Source organism: Neovison vison, chromosome 7, assembly GCF_020171115.1.
Source record: "Neovison vison isolate M4711 chromosome 7, ASM_NN_V1, whole genome shotgun sequence".
In the NCBI taxonomy this organism is placed as follows: Eukaryota; Metazoa; Chordata; class Mammalia; order Carnivora; family Mustelidae; genus Neogale; species Neogale vison.
This window is the reverse complement of record NC_058097.1, coordinates 54,449,941-54,464,729: the sequence shown is the minus strand read 5'-3', so window position 1 is coordinate 54,464,729 and position 14,789 is coordinate 54,449,941. Positions and strand designations below refer to the sequence as shown.

Below are 14,789 nucleotides of genomic sequence, written 5' to 3'. Positions count from 1 at the left end.
ACTAAAATGGAGGCAGGAGGTTTGGGCAGGGGAAGCGCTCACGCCCTACCACCTGTGGTCAGCTGCAGACCCAAAAGGAAGAGAGAAACTTGACCTTGCTCAGACCTTACCTTGCACATGGATACTACTCTGGCCTGAGGAAGGACGACGCTTTCCCCCTCTCCCAGGGAGAAGTCACCACACTTTGAACTTTCACAGTTTACTGAGATGGACTTTAGTTCGCAACAAGCCTTCCCAACCGACTCTTTCTCTCCTTAACAAGGCATGCCTCCTCCCCTTTGTTCCCTGGACTTCCCAATCATTCGTCCAAGATTCCAATTCTCTTTTATTCCCGAATAAACCCATCTTTTGTTGGTAAATTGGCAGAAGTTTGACTTTTTTTTTTTTAAAGATTATTTTATTTTATTTATTTGTCATAGAGAGAGAAGCGAGAGCAAGCACAGGCAGACAGAGTGGCAGGCAGAGGCACAGGGAGAAGCAGGCTCCCTGCCAAGCAAGGAGCCTGATGTGGGACTCGATCCCAGGACGCTGGGATCATGACCTGAGCCGAAGGCAGCTGCTTAACCAACTGAGCCACCCAGGCGTCCCGCAGAAGTTTGACTTTTAATGTTGACGGCCCTTCAGAGGACATCGCTAGCCTTCACTGCCAGCAAAGCTGATTCTGGGAGTTTCCGTGTCCCTCTGTTTGCCCAGAGTCTCAGTTTCCCTGGAAACAGTCTCTGAGGGAGCTTCGTGCAGGAGTTCACCTGGGAGTGCTCCTGGCCTGTGGAGAGCAAAGCTGTTCTGCCCCAGGAAAGACAGTGAGGCCTCTGTCACCTCTGAGCCCACCCCTGCTCTTTGGGGAGCGCTGAGGTTGGGCTGGCCCAAACTGAAGCAAAGGGGTTATTCCGTGTTCCAAAAAAGACCAAGTCCTAACTCCCAGGACCTGTGAACGTGACCTTATTTGGAAATAGATTATTTGCTGGTGGCAAGTAAGATGAAGTCAGTAGGTGGGCCCAGATCCAATATGACTGTGTCTTTATGAAAAGGGGAAATTTGGACCCAGAGCTCATCAGACAAATAGGGAAGGTGAAGTGAAGACACTCAGAGAACACCATCTATGAGGCAAGGAGCTCCTGAGGCTACTAGAGGCCCAGCAAGTGGCCTTGGAACAGACTGTCCCTCCTGGCCCTCAGAGGGAACCAACCCTGCTGATGCCTGGGCTTCAGGCTTCTGGACTCCAGAACTGGGAAGAAATGCATTTCCATGGCTCAAGCTTCCAGCTGGTGGCCCGGCGCTGTGGGACGGCCAGGAAAGCAATGCAGGGGTTGGCCTCTAGGCCCCGCAGGGATTGATGGCTGGCCACCTGGGAGGGGTGGGACAGCAGCAGTTCCCTTTCCAGGGAGGGAGCCAGCAGAGCGTGCTGGGCAGCCGGGGTGGTAGGGGGGCCACACCAAGCCCGCAGAGGCATTCTGGGGGGAAGCGCACGGTACTCACCTGCAGCAGTGGGGCCACAACCAGTCCTGTGACCTACAGGAAGCGCCTGTGTGGGATCTTCCCGCTGTCACCCCTCTCTTTAAGAAGCACTTGGATATCACAGAAGCAAAGGTCACAAATCCACGGTCCAAAGCCAGCAACATAAAGAAGCCAAACCAGTGAGTCCCCGACTGCAGAGCCTGTCATGTTGCAGACTATCCCACACTTGGGAGTAGCTCCCTGCTACTGTTCCATAAAATACAAGGCCTGCCGGCTCCAGCGTCCATTTCCATACTACTGAGAGAGACTAAGCCATAAGACACATTTCAGTCTCCTCTTAGGTCTGCTTAAAGGAGAGCACAGCACAAATAGGACGACAGAACACAAAGGCCTGCCCGAAGCGATCACTACACACACTGCGGTCTGTTTGGGGGACAGCATTCTATGCAGGATGGGAACGAACACCCCGCGGGGGAAACCATATGAAGTGTGGCTTGTGTGGATCAGAATCTGAACACAAGCAGCTTCATGGGGTTCAACAACGCAATTCAACAACGCAACCGTATGAATGAGTCTTGCCAATGTGTTGGTGGGCACACAGAGTCAGACCCGGGAGGGCACAATGGAGGACCCACGTGTCCATAAGGTCAAGAACAGGAGGAGCAAACCTGTGCCCTAGGAGTCGGGATGGCAGTTCCTTTTGAGGGGTAGTGACTGGGAGGGGGCACACGGGGCTGGGAATGGAGCAAATGTTTTGACTTGGATCCAGGTCCTGGTTAAACCAGTGTCTGTTGTTTGCAAAAATTCGTCAAGCTTTACACTTATAATGGGTACATATTTCTGCATCTATATTATGCCCCATAGATGTCACTGAACACCATGGGTTAAGGCTGAGAGGCACAGAGAGGGTGGGTTTTGGGGTGTCGCAGTCAGTGTCATGGCAGGAAACAGATGGCCTGCAGACTATCTGGAAAGCAGGTAATGGTTTGAGGAGCTGTGAGCAGGGGTACGGAAACCGGTCGTGGATGTCGTGGCTCACAGGGACTAACAACAGCTAAGAAGCATGAAGGAGCAGGCGCGGGGTTGCCAGGACCCAGAATGAGCCAGAACCGAGGCTGGGGGTAGAGGACAGGCCGCCCCACGGGAGCTGTGACCTTCCGCAGTGGAGCACAGCCAGCCCAGGAGACCAAGACACAATATTCTCCCTCCAGACTCTCAAAGACGCTTCCACGGTGGTGCCCAACCAGAAACCAGAGGGCAAAGACCTCGCTGACGCAGCACAGAGGGGGCAGCCCTCAGGACAGAGGACTGGGAGGGCACCCAAGGAAGACCACCATGCTGGCTGCCAGGCAGGGACATGGACTAGCGTGGCCAGTCTTGCTGTTTTTCAATGGAACTTGGAAATCTGGACTTTGACACTCCATCTTTGCTTTTGTAAATGCTGGCAACTCATTGGAAATATTTTTCAAGCACTGTCTGACCCCAGGGAACTTGTGTCTGGGAGCTGCTGGTTTGACATCTCCGAACCAACATCCAGAGGGGAATCCAGAGCAGCCCCTTCAAAGGGCCAGGTGTGTTGGGGGGCATGGTAGTGAGGACACGGGGGTGGGGGATCTATCCTTTCATTAGCAGGTATAATAGCACCAAGAGGCACAAAATGAGTGGAAACTATGTGTAATTCTCTTTCTCGGTAAAGGCATCGTGAACCTCCCAGCACCCAGAATCCCTTCTTTGGGTCCACAATGGCCCTCCTCCCAGTGACACACTTGGCACCTCAGAAGGTACACAGATGGCTAAGATCCAGTCCCACCCTAAGGACTCTCACAGCTTAGTGGGGTCAGTGGTAAGAAACCTGGCACCCAGAACACGCTCAGGAGAGCTGGAACAGGTGTGAAAACCACAGAGGACGTGGGAGCACAGTGGAGGCTCCCACCCGCCCAGGGCTGAAGCAAGGCTTCAAGGTGGAAGTCACAGCCAAGGGAGTATGGCCCAGAAGGGAAAGAACAGAATCTCTGTGAAAGAAATGCAGGAAGTGTGGACAATCTGGTGCACAAAGTACAGGGGTGAAGTGGCCCAAGAGAGGATGGTGTCGTGTTACAGAAGCAAGATGGGGAAAAACAGACCTGATTCCAATTCAGGAGCAAAGATGAGCCACTGAAGGGTTTTAAGTAGAAAAACAGGACAGTCAGTTCTGCATTTTGGCAGGGTAAAGTCAGACCTCCTCATGGAGATCCACGTGATCCTGTCCCTCCAAAGTGGCCCTGACACTGACCCTGTGACCCCTCTGCTCCCTCCAGCAGGATGGCCCCCCTCCCATGGCCAGTCCCCACCCGCTCCTGCCAGCTGAAAGGCAAGGGACACTGCATGGTTAGACGGTGAATGAACGCACAAAGGAACGAATGGAGACCCACTTTCTGCACCGAGCCACCCCCAGGAATCCCAAAGCACCAGTTCCCCTCCCTTAGGGCCCTGACAGCACTGGCCTTGTCTCCTTTACTGGACCATAAATTTCCCAAATACAAACACCGGGCCTCACACGATGGCCCCCAGCAGAGGGAATGGACTTTTATTAAATTTCTTCTCTGTACTGGGGACTTCATGTGCCTTGAATCATCTCACAACAGAGTACGAGTCGTCATCAAAATACCCTGGAGGAAGAAGCAAGAGTTTATGCGCAAAGCGACTGGCCCACAGCCAAGACTGCGAGAGGGCAGAGTGGAGAGGTGAGCCCAGAACTCGGAAGTGTGAGCCACCAAGGAACAGGTGTGCCTTCTATCTGCCCGGGGTTACCTGGCAAGGCAGCTTTGCAGCTTGCGTCTTGACGGTGTGAAAAATATGCCTTAATGAGAGTATTAACAAAACCGGTGGAGAGCCAGCAACAGGGCGCCCAGGAGCGCTTGGAGGAGAGGTTGCTGGGGTTGGGGGGTGACGGGAGGGAGTGATCACCAGGGGAAGAAAGGACTGCCATTGCGGAAGGCAAGGAAGATTTGGATGGGGCTTCAAGCGGCACGGAAGGACTGGGACAGCCAGTCAGACCTGTGCATTCCACAGCTTAGCGAGCACCTACTGTGTGCCGGGCACTGTGCTGGGTCCTGGGCTATGGCAGGGAACAAGACAGTGCTCCCAGGGAGGTGACCCTGCAAGGAAGTAAATGATAGGTACATGAGCCGGTAGTCAGTGCAGAAAAAGCAGGGAAGGGAGATGACAAGTGTCATCCCCAGAGGACCCTCCAGGGAGGAGACACTCGCACAGGGACCTGAAGGAGGTGAGAGAAGGAGCTGCGCGTCCAGACAGGAGGAGGGTACAGCCAGGGAGCATAGGGGGCAGCCAGGCAGGAATAGGACTCGCACCTGCCCCCAGAGGGGCCATGATGCAGGTGTGGAGAACCAAAGAGCAAAGAAGGTGTGCCCGGACCGAGTGAGGACAGAGGGGAAGTGAGCACAGAAAGCTAACCCAGAGGGAGGGGGTGGCATGGGGGCATGGCGAGGACCCGGATCTTACCCTGCTGGCCATAGAACAGAGAAAGGACAAGGTGTGACTTAGGTTTTAATGGGATCTCTGTAGCTATGAGTGGGGGAAGACAAAGAGTGACCAGAGCAGGAGCAGGGAGACAGGGAGATGAGACTGCCATGACCCAGATCACTGGTGGTAGTGCTCCGACCAGGGGATTCCTAATTACTTGAAACTACGACGGCAGTCACCTCCATCAGCAGGGTAATGGAGGGCGCCTGGGTGGCTCAGTTGGTTAAGTGTCTGCCTTCAACTCAGGTCATGATCCCAGCTCAGGTCTTGGGATCAAGTCCCACGTAGGGCTCCCTACTTGGGGGGGGGGGGGTGTTCTGCTTCTCTCTCTGCTTCTGCCCCTGCCCCCGCTTGTATGGACATGCTCTCTTTCTAATAAACAAAAATCTTAAAAACAAACAAACAAACGAGGGGACTGGATAAACAAGCTGTGGGGTATTCTTACAGGGAATTACCACACAGTGAGAACAGGGAAGGAGCTGTTGATGATGCAACAACAACGTGGAGAAAGCTCACAGTAATTATGCTGAGTAAAAGCAGCCAGACAAAAGCAAAGAGCACCCGCTGTGCAATTCCATTTATACAGAAGATGGGAAAATGCAAACTATAGTGACAGAAAGCAACCAGTGATTGCCTGGGGATGGGCAGGGGCGGGGGGGTGGGGGGGGTGCGGGAGTGGGGCAGGGAAAGCCATGGGAGATTCTGGAGAAATTCTAGAGGGAGAGTTGATGGAATCTTTGACAGACTGGATGGGAGTGTGAGAAGAGTTGCGGATGACCCTATAGGAGCCAAGGGCAGGTGGCCCTAAAACTTGCCACTTCGGCACACTTTTTAAAATTTTTTAATGTATTTTTTTTAAGATCTTATTTACCCAACAGAGAGATAGCACAATATTTAATTTACTTGAGGGTGCCTGGGTGGCTCAGTAATTAAGCATCTGCCTTCCACTCAGGTCATGATCCCAGGGTCCTGGGCTTGAGCCCTGCCTAGGCTCCCTGCTCAGCAGCAAGCCTGCTTCTCCCTCTCCCACGCCCCCTGCTTGTGCTCCTTCTCTCGCTGTGTCTCTGTCAAATAAATAAATAAAATTTTAAAAAGGAAGAGAGTGGGTAGAGAAGGCGAAGGAGACTCCCTGCTGAGCAGGGAGTCCAGCTCTGGGTTCAACCCCAGGATCCCAAGATCATGACCTGAGCCAAAGTCAGATGCTTAGCCAACTGAGTCACTCAGGTGCCCCTTGATTTAATTTTGGGGAGAGGGCAGAAGGAGAGGAAGGGAGAGAATCCTAAGCAGGCAACACTGGGCTCAATCTCATGACCCTGAGATCATGATGTGAGCCAAAATCAGGAGTCAGACGCTTAACTGACTGAGCCACTCAGGCACCCCGGCACATTGATTCTAAAGTTACTTAAGAGTTGGCCGGTGCAAAAAGGACAGATACTCAGACCCTCCTCTGTCTCCTAAAAGCAGGACATAAATTCCCATATAGGGAAAGGTGCCTTCCCTATACCAAGAGGTAAAGAGACATCCTTAGTATCACCAGATACAGGAAATTCAGGACCAAGATGGCCATTTAAACAATCCTTATTACTTTTTATTAATCTACTGCCCCAGTGTAAATTATGTTTATAGAATTCCTTACTAACTGAAGCTCCTGAAGTTAAGCTTTCTTTGTCCTGTCAATTTTTCACAGATTTACTCTCTCTTTGTCTAAAAAAAATACAAAAACTGTGCCTTGGACATTTCTTCAGGTCTCAATTTCATCACTGGGCTTCTGTGGGCTCATAATTAAAACATTGGTTTTTTTTTTTTTTAATCTCCTGTAAACCCGTCTCTCGTCAATTTAATTCTTAGTCCAGCTGGGAGATCTTGAGGGTAGAGAATTTCTCCCTCCCTTCAACCCCAACATGCGGGGAGGGCTGAGGGTGACGGGGGAAATGGGGGAGATGGGTGTCACCACAGAGGCACACAGAGTGGAGGTGACAATGTGGAATTACCATGTGAGGGCTGCAGCAGACTGTGCGTCTGCACGTGGCAACTTGCAGAAGGCAGGTGAATGGACGGTTCTGGGTCTCAGAAGGGAGGTAGGTATGAGAGAAGAGCGTTCGGGGAAACACAGAGCAGAAGGCAGCTGTATACTGTAAAAAATTTGCGTATACGCGTTGTTGGGGATCAACTGTAGTTCTCTGAAGGGCAAGTGAAAAGCCCTCATTTATTATGCTCGTCAGTCCCTGTGCGGTGCATACTCCCACCACGCCGATTTCAAGCTCTGAATGGCCTGTTCATTAGAGGAAAAGCTGACAGCTCCCCAAGCTAGGAGGAGCAGGCTCTGGTAGCCTCTGGAAGGGGCAGAGTCTGAACAACCCTGACAATGAAAGTTTGGCAAGCACCCACCCTGGGGCAAGTTCACCATTCAGCCTTCACGATAGGCTCTCCTCCCCTCAAAGGATAAAATGAAGCCTGAGTGGTGCTTCGCTCAAGGCCACAGCCTCCAACCAGCAAGTGGAGAGTCTGGGACTCAAACCCAGACAGACGGACACAGTGCAAAGCTCAGTGGTTCCAGGAACAAACAGTTTCATCAGACTTTTACTCCAGCGTCTATGACATCACCAACATTTCCTAACACTGTTTAATTCCCTAAGGAGCCCCAGATTTTAATGGCAGAGTGACTATTCCAGGCAGGACAATCAGGACAAGAGACACTGGCAAAAGGGAAGGGTGGAGTGGAAGGTAAGCGAGGTCACAGTGGGTGTTTCTCCAGAGGCCTCGAGGTGGGGAAACTGACCTTCCTGGGTCAGGACGCCTCCAGCACATCACAGGCCCTGCTGAAACAAAGGACTGCACCTGTGCTCAGTAGGGATTCAGTCAGATGAACCGGAAGGCATCCATCTCCCACCAAGTGGCCCAAATTGTGAGTCTCAGAGAACCTGAGGGCTATGAGGAACCATGTTCTGGCCTCTGGGGAGAAAGCCAGTCTATAAGAGACAAGTATGAATCCAGGGCACAGAGGCAATGGGAGAGAGAAAAAAAAAATTCCTGTAGCAATTTGAGCCTCTCATTCTGGGTGTCCCTGAGGCACAGCCCTATTCCTAGCTTGATATTCCCTTATATCTAATTTATCAGTTTCCTTAAACTACCTCAAGGTGGCATCCTGCCCTGGGGACCCAAAAGAATCTCAAGGTCACACACCTGCCTTGACAAGATGCCCCCTGCATTTCTCTTCCCTGCCAGAGTGTTTGGTCATGACTAGATTCATCTATAAATAATAGAAAACCCCAAAATCAAATACCCTAAACAACACGGAAGTTTAATTTCCTTTTCCATAAATGAAGTCTGGAGGTGGAGTGCCCAGGGCTAATGTGGCACTTCATAATCATGGGGAACCAGCCTCCTTTCATATTATTGTTGTCATCTTCAGTCCTTACTTATGACCCAAGATGACTCCTGGAGCTCCAGCCATCACATCTACATTCCAGTCAGTAGTGAAAAGGAAGAAGGGATTAGAAAAACTTTTTTTAAGGGCAATTCCTGGAAGTCCCATATAACACTTTTACTCCTATTGGTCAAAATGTAGTCACATAGCCACAGTTCGCTCAGGGGAACATAGACAATGTAATTTTTTGCTGGGTTCCAACCTGTCCATTTACAAAGCAAGGTCTGTAGTACCACGGAAGAAAAGGGCCTGGATATCAAGGGAATCGCTTCCAAAATCTTATTCCTTCTACAGAAGTGGAGTGCATCCTAAACCTTCAGGCCCTCTAAATTGAGAATTTTCCCAACAGACATTTGGAGAACCGATTCCACTAAAAAGAAATCAACACTGGGCCAGGGGATGCAGCTCACCTGGGGCAGGTGGTGGCCTGGGGAGCTAGCACAAGGCCAAGGATCTCCTGCTAGGTCCCTCTCTCCTGTCTTGTTAATCTAGTTAGAGGCCAGCCTTCTCTCTTCTCAAGACAGAAACATCCCAGTCCGACCCAGGAAAGGTCCCTTGCTGACTGGCTGGGAGCAGACCCTAATCCATAACCCAAGCGGCCCATTTACCGCCATGGTGAAGGTTTACCAGCAATCCCCAAAATAAACACCTCCACCACCAGGAGGCGCCACTTACACAGAACCCACCCAGTGGGGTTCAGCAAAGCAGTGGCCTCCTGGTGCACAGAGTCAGGTGGGGAGAAGCAGGGGCATAAGAGCTAGATCGAGAACGTGTATTGACGCATCAGCTTCCAGAGAAAAGCTCGGTTAGGTGGCACAGGATGGGGTGACCGAATAACAAAAGCTTGATACCGTTCCAGCCAGATCAGGGTCGGAGGCAAGCAACAGGAAGCATCTGGTGGCATGTGGAGGAGGGACTGGAGATGCCGGGAGAGGAGGATGAGCTGGTGGCCTCTCTGAGCCTCTGGGAGAAGAGGAGGTACCCTGACCCAGGCAGCACCTCCAGAACTACCAGAACTAACAAGTCCCTTGGCCACGTTTGTTGGGGCTCTAGTCAGTTCTCTAGTGGGGAGGAATTGCCGGGGGAGAGCAGAAAGCATCAGGTGTCTTTTGGACACCTAGAGGAGAGGGGAAGGGTTCTCTCAGCAAAGGGAAGACCAGGGACAAAGGCATGGCTGTCCCGTTCTCACGGTATCCTCATGGCAGGCGCCCGGCTAGAAGGACTGCCTTTTGGGTGGCACGTGATTGAATTTCAAAAACACCATGCCGCTGAGTGAAAGGAGTGCTCACAAGGGGCAAGAGCGCATTCAGGAGAATGCACTGATAGATACTGAGGGAGGCAGATCTCATCTTTTTAAAAAAGCAGGTCAGTACTTGCCTGGGGTGCGCGAATTAACTTCAAAGAGGCACAACGGAATACTCTGGGGTCACAAAAATATTCTGGATCTTGTCTATTGTGGTGGTTACAAGGGCCAAAATAGGCCATAATTTAACACTTAAAAGGGTACATTTTAATGGATGTAAATTACACAATAAAGTTGATTTTTAAAAAGTGTATGGAGGGATGTCGTGGCCAGCGCGACAAGAGGGAACAGGGTTGAAGGATAGGAGAATGAAGAAAGGGAATGTGGGGGGCACCTGGGTGGCTCAGTGGGTTGAGCCGCTGCCTTCGGCTCAGGTCATGATCTCAGGGTCCTGGGATCGAGGCCCGCATCGGGCTCTCTGCTCAGCAGGGAGCCTGCTTCCTCCTCTCTCTCTGCCTGCCTCTCTGCCTGCTTGTGATCTCTCTCTGTCAAATAAATAAATAAAATTAAAAAAAAAGAAAGAAAAAAAAGAAAGGGAATGTGGGGAACAGGAGGGACACAGGTGAACGTATCAAGCAAGTGCCAAAGTTTGTTTTGCAGAGTTCTGATTTATACCACACAGTAAGAGAATCGCCTTCTGTACATCTAGTTTCTATTTTGGCCTGAGAGTAGCTGGCCATGCAGAGATATCAGACAGCCTTGACCTTCGTGGTTTGGACACTTAGGCCATAACTCAATAGTCTCAAAACACAGGAGCCTTATTAGCTTAGTCTTGAGACAGCAGCTGCAATGGCAACAAGCCAAACCTTACAATGCTCTCATAACAATCCAGGGAAACACGGTGGCACTCTAGCTCGCCACCCGTGAAAGTCCTCGGTTGAAGAGGTTCCCAAGAACTGTTGTTCTATTGGGTTAACCCCTTCTAGGCACAAGGCTCCCAACAGAGGGACACCTGGGTGGCTCAGTTGGTTAAGCGGCTGCCTTCCGCTCAGGTCATGATTCCAGCATCCTGAGATCGAGTCCCACATTGGGCTCCTTGCTCAGCAGGGAGCCTGCTTCTCTCTCTGTCTCTGCCTGCCACTCTGCCTGTGCTCGCTCACTCTCTCACTCTCTCACTCTCTCTCTCTCTCTGATAAATAAATAAAATCTTTTTTAAAATAAATAAATAAATAAAGTGTATGGAGATCCTGCCCCCCCCACAGAGATTATGATCTGGTTGCTCAGGGGTGTAGCCTGGCCACTGGAATTCTGATCAGCTTTCCAAGTGTTTCCAATGTGCTGGAAGCAGCAATCCTGCAGATGCACCCTGCACACATGCGTCAGAATCACGAAGAGTTGGTTCATGGAGATTTCTGACTTCCATCCCCAGAGGTTTTGATGCTGTGGGTCTCGGGGTGGGGCTGAAACAATCTCCCCTGGTGATTCTTGAATGAAGAATTTGAGCACCACTGATTTAGACTGTGCCCGACCCCACTGGGAGGGAAAGCCCGGAGCGGAGAAGAGCGCAGAGCTAGGCATTGCTATGTGCCCCTGAGCCAGACTCCAAAGCACTCTGATCCTGTTTTACTGTGTACATTTTAGAACCCGCCACAGTCCACAACAGTGGCCACTAGCTAGTGGTCGTGTATGGCTAGCGGGCACTTGAAATGCAGGTGGTCTGCTCTGAGATGCGCTGCAAGTACAATCTGGGATTTGGGATGAAAAATGATTGTTTGAAAAAAATTATAAAGCATCTCAGTAGTTTTTTTATATTGAATATATGCTGAAATGACAATGTATTGGATACACTGGGTTAAATAAATTATTTAAATTAATTTTACCTGTTTCTTTCACTTTTTATCCCCAAATTTATTTAACTATGAAACTATTTTTTTTCCAGTGAGGAACTCATATTCTATAGAATTCCACTGAAGCACAGAGGATAAATGTGTATTTTTAGTTCTAAAATGCTATGATTCTTTAATTGGTAGATTTCTGAAGAAAGATCTTCAAAGAAATATTTTCTTGCCAATGAGGCCTTCCTCACCCTTTTCCTAAGCAAGCTCTCCTCTTCCTGAGCACCCACTTGCCATGACACCAGGATTCAGCCATGTGCCCGTCTCTGGGATGGTCAGACTCTGCTGACTGCTTGCATAGTGCACAGGTGTTCAAAGTCCCTCCATCAGGGCCTAGCACGCTGACCCACAGTTACCAAGTACTTCTCGCACCTAAACCTATTCCAAAAACTGGTCTCCTTACTGCCATCTTTACTTTCATGTCCGTACTTTATTTATTTATTTTTACTTGATCTGCTAGATCTCTCCCCATCAAAGTTTGGTAGAGGACCCCTCCTCTACCAACCTTCCCTGGCAGTTCCAGTCTACTCTGACCTTTCTACCAACTCAGTTCTTCCCACGTTAGAATCGTCTGTGGCACTTCTGCCCCCAGGTGCACAAACCTAGGGCCACCCCAGTAAGATACTGACTTAGCGGGTCTGGGAAGGAGCCCCCGCTACCCGCAGGTTTACAAAGGTCCGGTGAGGATTCTGGGACACCAGGAGCAGCAGGTATTTCTCTCACCTTCTATACCAGTCAAGTAAGTGTGTGCTTAGTGCTTCCTGGGGGCCCTTGCCTGGGGACCTTGGGGAGCACAGAACGCAACAGCACCCTCACTCTGGGGAGCTGTGGAGGCGTGCCCTCAATGAAACGTGATGAGTACCACAAACACAGTAGGAGTGCAGTGCTTGGGGAGTGGAGGCAGGCGGTGGATCATTATCAAAGCCAAGGTGGAGGAAGTTGAGGGAGGCCCTGAAGAAGTGGATTTTGCCTGCTCCGTAATTAAGGTACTGTGGCTGTGGCCACATACAGAGTATACGCCTCCGTATACCCTGGCACAAAGTCAGAATGGAAAGGTCAGCAGAGGTCAGGATACAAAGGACTTCAAATACCAAGCTAAAAATGTCACCGTTTTCCTCTGGACAAAAGAAAATAAGGAACATAGTTGTCGTTTTCCAGCATTGATTCACAGGATAGAAATCTCTGACTATGAATTTCTATGAGCATTTTTTATTACTAACAGTGTGTCACATACCCTAACTGTAACCCCAGCCCTACCCTTAAGCCCCGAAATCCTAACCCTCTAGAGAGGTCTTTGAACTGCAGTGTATCAAGGATACTCACCCTCCCTTAGGTCTGAGAAAATGGCTTCCTCAACACAATTTTAAAAAGGAGAGAGGGGCACCTGGGTGGCTCAGTCGTTTAAGCCCCTGCCTTCTGCTGAGGTCATGATCTCAGGGTCCTGGAATCAAGTCCCGCATCGGGCTCTCTGTTCAGCGGTAAGCTTGCTTCCCACCACCCCTCTACCTGCCTCTCTGCCTACTTGTGATCTCTGTCAAATAAATAAATAAAATCTTAAAAAAATAAAAGGAGAGAGAGAAGAAGGCTAGTTATTCTAAAGAAGACCCCAAATATTTAAGAATTGGAAATATTTCTGAAAATGGTGAGACAGTAGAGATAAAAACACAAGAACAGAATACATATTTAAAAAGTATTTAGAGGGGTGCCGGGGTGGCTCAGTTGGTTAAGCGGCCGACTCTTTATTTCAGTCAGGTCCCGCACTCAACGTGAGGTCTACTCCTCTTCCTCTGCCCTTCCCCTCCACCCACCCCCGGTCACACTTATTCTCTCTAAAATAAATAAAAACATTTTAAAAAATACAGTAAAATAATAAAAAGTATTTAGAGCCCCAAATCCCTTCCTTGCTTCGGCTGGGTGGGTAGCAGCCTTGCCCATAAAATCACCCCAGCAGAGACTGAGGACTTGTTCACTGGAAAGGTCTCAAACTGCAGAAAGCCAGATAAATGCCCTAACCCTAGTCCTTACCCCAAACCCCTAAGTCCTAACCTTAACTTTCTGGAGAGGTCTGTGAACTGCAGGATCCCAGACACATACTCTCACCCTCATCCTGACTCTAACCCTAGGGGGAAAAAAAAAAAAAAAGATGTGGCATATATATATGCAATGGAATCTAAGTCAGCCTTTAAAAAGAAAGAAATCTTGGGGCACCTGGGTGGCTCAGTGGCTTAAAGCCTCTGCCTTCGGCTCAGGTCCTGATCCCGGGGTCCTTGGATCGAGCCCCGCATCGGGCTCTCTGCTCAGAGGGAGCCTGCTTCCTCCTCTCTCTCTGCCTGTCTTTCTGCCTACTTGTGATCTCTGTCTGTCAAATAAATAAATAAAATCTTTAAAAAAAATAAAAAGAATGTAATCTTGCCAATTGCAATGATGTACATGGAGCTAGAGAGTATTATGCTGAGTGACATGTCAGTCAGAGACAAATACCACATCATTTCAATCATATGTGCATTTTAAGGAAAAAAAAAAAAAGACAACTAGGGGCGCCTGGGTGGCTCAGTGGGTTAAAGCCTCTGCCTTTGGCTCAGTCATGATCCCAAGGTCCTGGGATCGAGCCCCGCATCAGGCTCTCTGCTCAGCCGGGAACCTGCTTTCCTTCCTCTCTCTCTGCCTGCCTCTCTGCCTGCCTGTGATCTCTGTCAAATAAATAAATAAAATCTTAAAAAAAAAAAAGAAAGAAAGAAAACAACTAGCAGAGGGAAGTGAAAGAAAGAGACAAAACAAGAAACAGACTCTAACTATAAAGAACAAACTGATGGTTACTGGAGGGGAGGTGGGGGGGAATGGGTCAAACAGGAGCTGGGGATTAAGGACTGCACCTGTTGTGATAAGCACCAGGTATATGGAAGTGTTGAACCAATATATTGTACACCTGAAACTAATATTACACCATACATTAAGAATGGAATTTAGATTAAAATTTAAAAAAGTAAAAGTGTGTCAAGACAATCCATTTTTGGTAAAGAACACTGCAACAGTGACTCCCCACATACATAACAGTATATTCTCACCTAGTTTTTCTTACGTTAATACCTCATAATACCATGCTTCAAGATCTAATTTTCAAGTGTTCTCACAACTCAGTATATGACATTTAGCCTCAATACAATTACCAATCCAAATCCACCAAAATGACCACCTGAAATCGACTTTATAGAGGGAGTGCCAAACAGTGAAAATAATTATTCTGTCT

At 49.5% G+C, this 14,789-nt stretch overlaps 1 protein-coding gene across 1 annotated transcript in view; it reads left to right on the top strand.

The window, feature by feature from the left end:
* Window positions 1–9,326: 9,326 nt before the first annotated feature.
* IGSF23 (immunoglobulin superfamily member 23) overlaps window positions 9,327–14,789 on the top strand; it is a 29,414-nt gene continuing 23,951 nt past the window's right edge. Inside the window, exon 1 of the mRNA XM_044260116.1 lies at window positions 9,327–9,382. Coding sequence (XP_044116051.1) covers window positions 9,327–9,382 — 56 coding nt within the window. The remainder of the gene's footprint in view (window positions 9,383–14,789) is intronic.